Source organism: Perkinsus marinus, assembly GCF_000006405.1.
Source record: "Perkinsus marinus ATCC 50983 genomic scaffold scf_1104296958914, whole genome shotgun sequence".
Lineage (NCBI taxonomy): Eukaryota > Perkinsozoa > Perkinsida > Perkinsidae > Perkinsus > Perkinsus marinus.
In genome coordinates this window covers 176,686-179,127 of record NW_003206607.1, presented here as the reverse complement: position 1 = coordinate 179,127, position 2,442 = coordinate 176,686, and the positions used below count along the sequence as shown (strand labels likewise).

The following is a 2,442-nucleotide window of genomic DNA, read 5'->3' as shown; positions in this document are numbered from 1 at the left end:
AGCCGACTCGGTCACGCTGCTCGTCTAACTAACCTAGCAACCTGCTTGTAAAGTATACCAGGTAAGACTCTTACCGTAAGAGAAGTGTCCGGGAAGAGCAAGCCGAGAAGCAGAGTGAAACTGACAAGCCTCAGCAGTCCTTTGCAGCATGCAGGTTTCAAGGGCCGAAGTTGGCACTATCAGTGTGAGTAACAGATTTGAGCACCTCAATTGGCGATATCTGTAATACATACCGTATTCGAACGCCTCAGCATATATCTAGCGGCATATCGCCAACTCTCGCTGAAATCTGCATTTCACTGGTATTACGCCAAAGATTAGGCAAAATACGTCCTAGTCTTGGCCAAACGTGCGAGTTTCATCAAATTTTTGGCGATTCCCCGGCCTAGCGCAGATTCCAGCGACCCAAGGTTGGCGCAACCTGGATCCAAGCGCAGAATAGATCACTTCGGCGAGCGGACTTGGCAGCCAATTCCGTGCAGATTTCAGCGGATGCGCTGAATTCTGCACGGCGAGCCGACCAGCTTGGCGAAATCCCGTAAAACCCTGGTCGTATCACGCATATCGCCAAGTTGTTTAAATTTCCTAGATACAAGGAATCACCAAAGTTGGCGATTTGGCGAAACCTGGTGCTCCGAAAGGCGCGGAATTTGTTCATACCGCACTTTCGAGGAATCAGCTACCATCATGGGTCATTGAACCGAAATCGCTTAACTGGGGGTTGGCATTGTCGAAACAGGTCCGTTTGGCATGGAGTGGAAGCTACTCCCCTCAAAGGACTTCATGTTAACCAAAATGCCCCTTCCCATATGGCTAAGCCATAATGGCTTATGCCCAATAGAATTATGGTTTGGACAGGATCAGTATCCACAAGAAGCTTTTATCATGTGAAATTTACGAAACTCAAAGCTCAGTGTTTCGTGTAAGGCGAAACGAAGTTCCATGCACCATCTCAAGATTAGTTGATCCTCGTCGACAATTCCCAGAGTGTTATCCCGACCTCATGGAGCACTACAAAGCAGTGCATTGACGACATATGTATGAAATTAGAATATATTTACTATTCAATCTATATCTTATTGATCTCAGCTTTTCACCCCTTCAGTTTATCCCTATTCGACCGTAGATGCATCCATCTGCTTCACCGACAGCCGTCAACAAGGCAACTGTCGATGAGGCCCAAGACTCGACGACCGCGCCTGATCATAGCGATTGCAGCCTCGAGTCGGAGGTCGACTTCTCACACCTTCAGAGGTTTAACAAAGATTCCCTCCGCGCTCCTGGTGTCGCCGGGCAACACCTCCGTCTGAGTTTTTTAAAAGGTGCCTATATAGTCTTCTTTGCTGCTGGGAACCGAGGTAAGCAACACGTCTACGAGCGCGCTGCCGAATTGGGTGTGAACGTTATCATAGTTGATGAACCTAATTCTTGGGTGCAAGACCTCGTCGTCAACGGTATCGTCAAGAAATACATACCACTAGACATCAACACTCATGACCACGATCAGTTACACAGGGACGCTGTGAAGGCCCTGAGAGAACTCGACCGCATCGATGCTATATGCACTGTGTGGGAGACTTCCATTTTACACACGGCTCGGCTGTGTGAGGAATTTAACCTACCTGGCCCTCCCGTTGAAGCGGTCGAGATAGCTCGTGACAAGAAGAGAACCCGTGATGTGATTGAAGCCGCTGGTGGACCAACCACCCGTCATATGATCGTCTCCGATGAGGCCGATCTGCGAAAGGCAGCCCAGTACGTTGGGTTTCCTGCGGTGCTGAAACCAATATCGGGTTCGGCCTCCGTCGGCGTTCAGCGCGTGGATACTTATGAGTGCTTGGTCGAGGTCTTCAACGATGTTAGGGGCTCGATAGCTGACATGGTCCTGATTGACGGGATATTCGTGCACAAACAGGGGGATCTTGACCACACTATCGAGTTCGGCTCTTTTATGTTGGAAGAGTATCTAGATGGCTCCGAGGTCGACGTGAATATAGTCATGAGTGATGGAGTTGCCACCTACGTCTGTGTGCATGATAATGGTCCAACACTTGAGCCTCATTTTAACGAAACGTGGGACATCTTCCCCAGTACACTACCATCCGACCAGGTGGCTGCTCTTGAAGACCTGGCTGTGAAGTCCGTCATCGCCATGGGTTTCACAAGTGGAGTGTTCCACGTAGAGGCCAAGTACACTAGCCGGGGCCCTCGACTGATCGAGGTCAATGCTAGAATGGGTGGTGGACCACTTCGAGACCAACAGAAGGCTGCTACGGGTGTTGATTTAGTCGATGAAGTACTTCTCATCGCTCTTGGTCTGCCTAGTTTACCCCCACTGCTGCCAGTGGATGAGCGCAAAGCCGTTGTGTGCATTTCTGTCAACGCGCTCAAATCTGGGACTATTCTAAACTTGTCCTTCTCGCACCGGTGGGACTCCATCGA

At 49.9% G+C, this 2,442-nt stretch overlaps 1 protein-coding gene across 1 annotated transcript in view; it reads left to right on the top strand.

Annotated features, from left to right (window-relative positions):
- Positions 1–1,126: 1,126 nt before the first annotated feature.
- Positions 1,127–2,442, top strand: part of Pmar_PMAR027906 (conserved hypothetical protein) — a gene marked incomplete at both ends in the record, with an annotated part of 1,467 nt that continues 151 nt past the window's right edge. Inside the window, one exon of the mRNA XM_002773404.1 lies at positions 1,127–2,442. Within this exon, the coding sequence (XP_002773450.1) occupies positions 1,127–2,442 (1,316 nt within the window).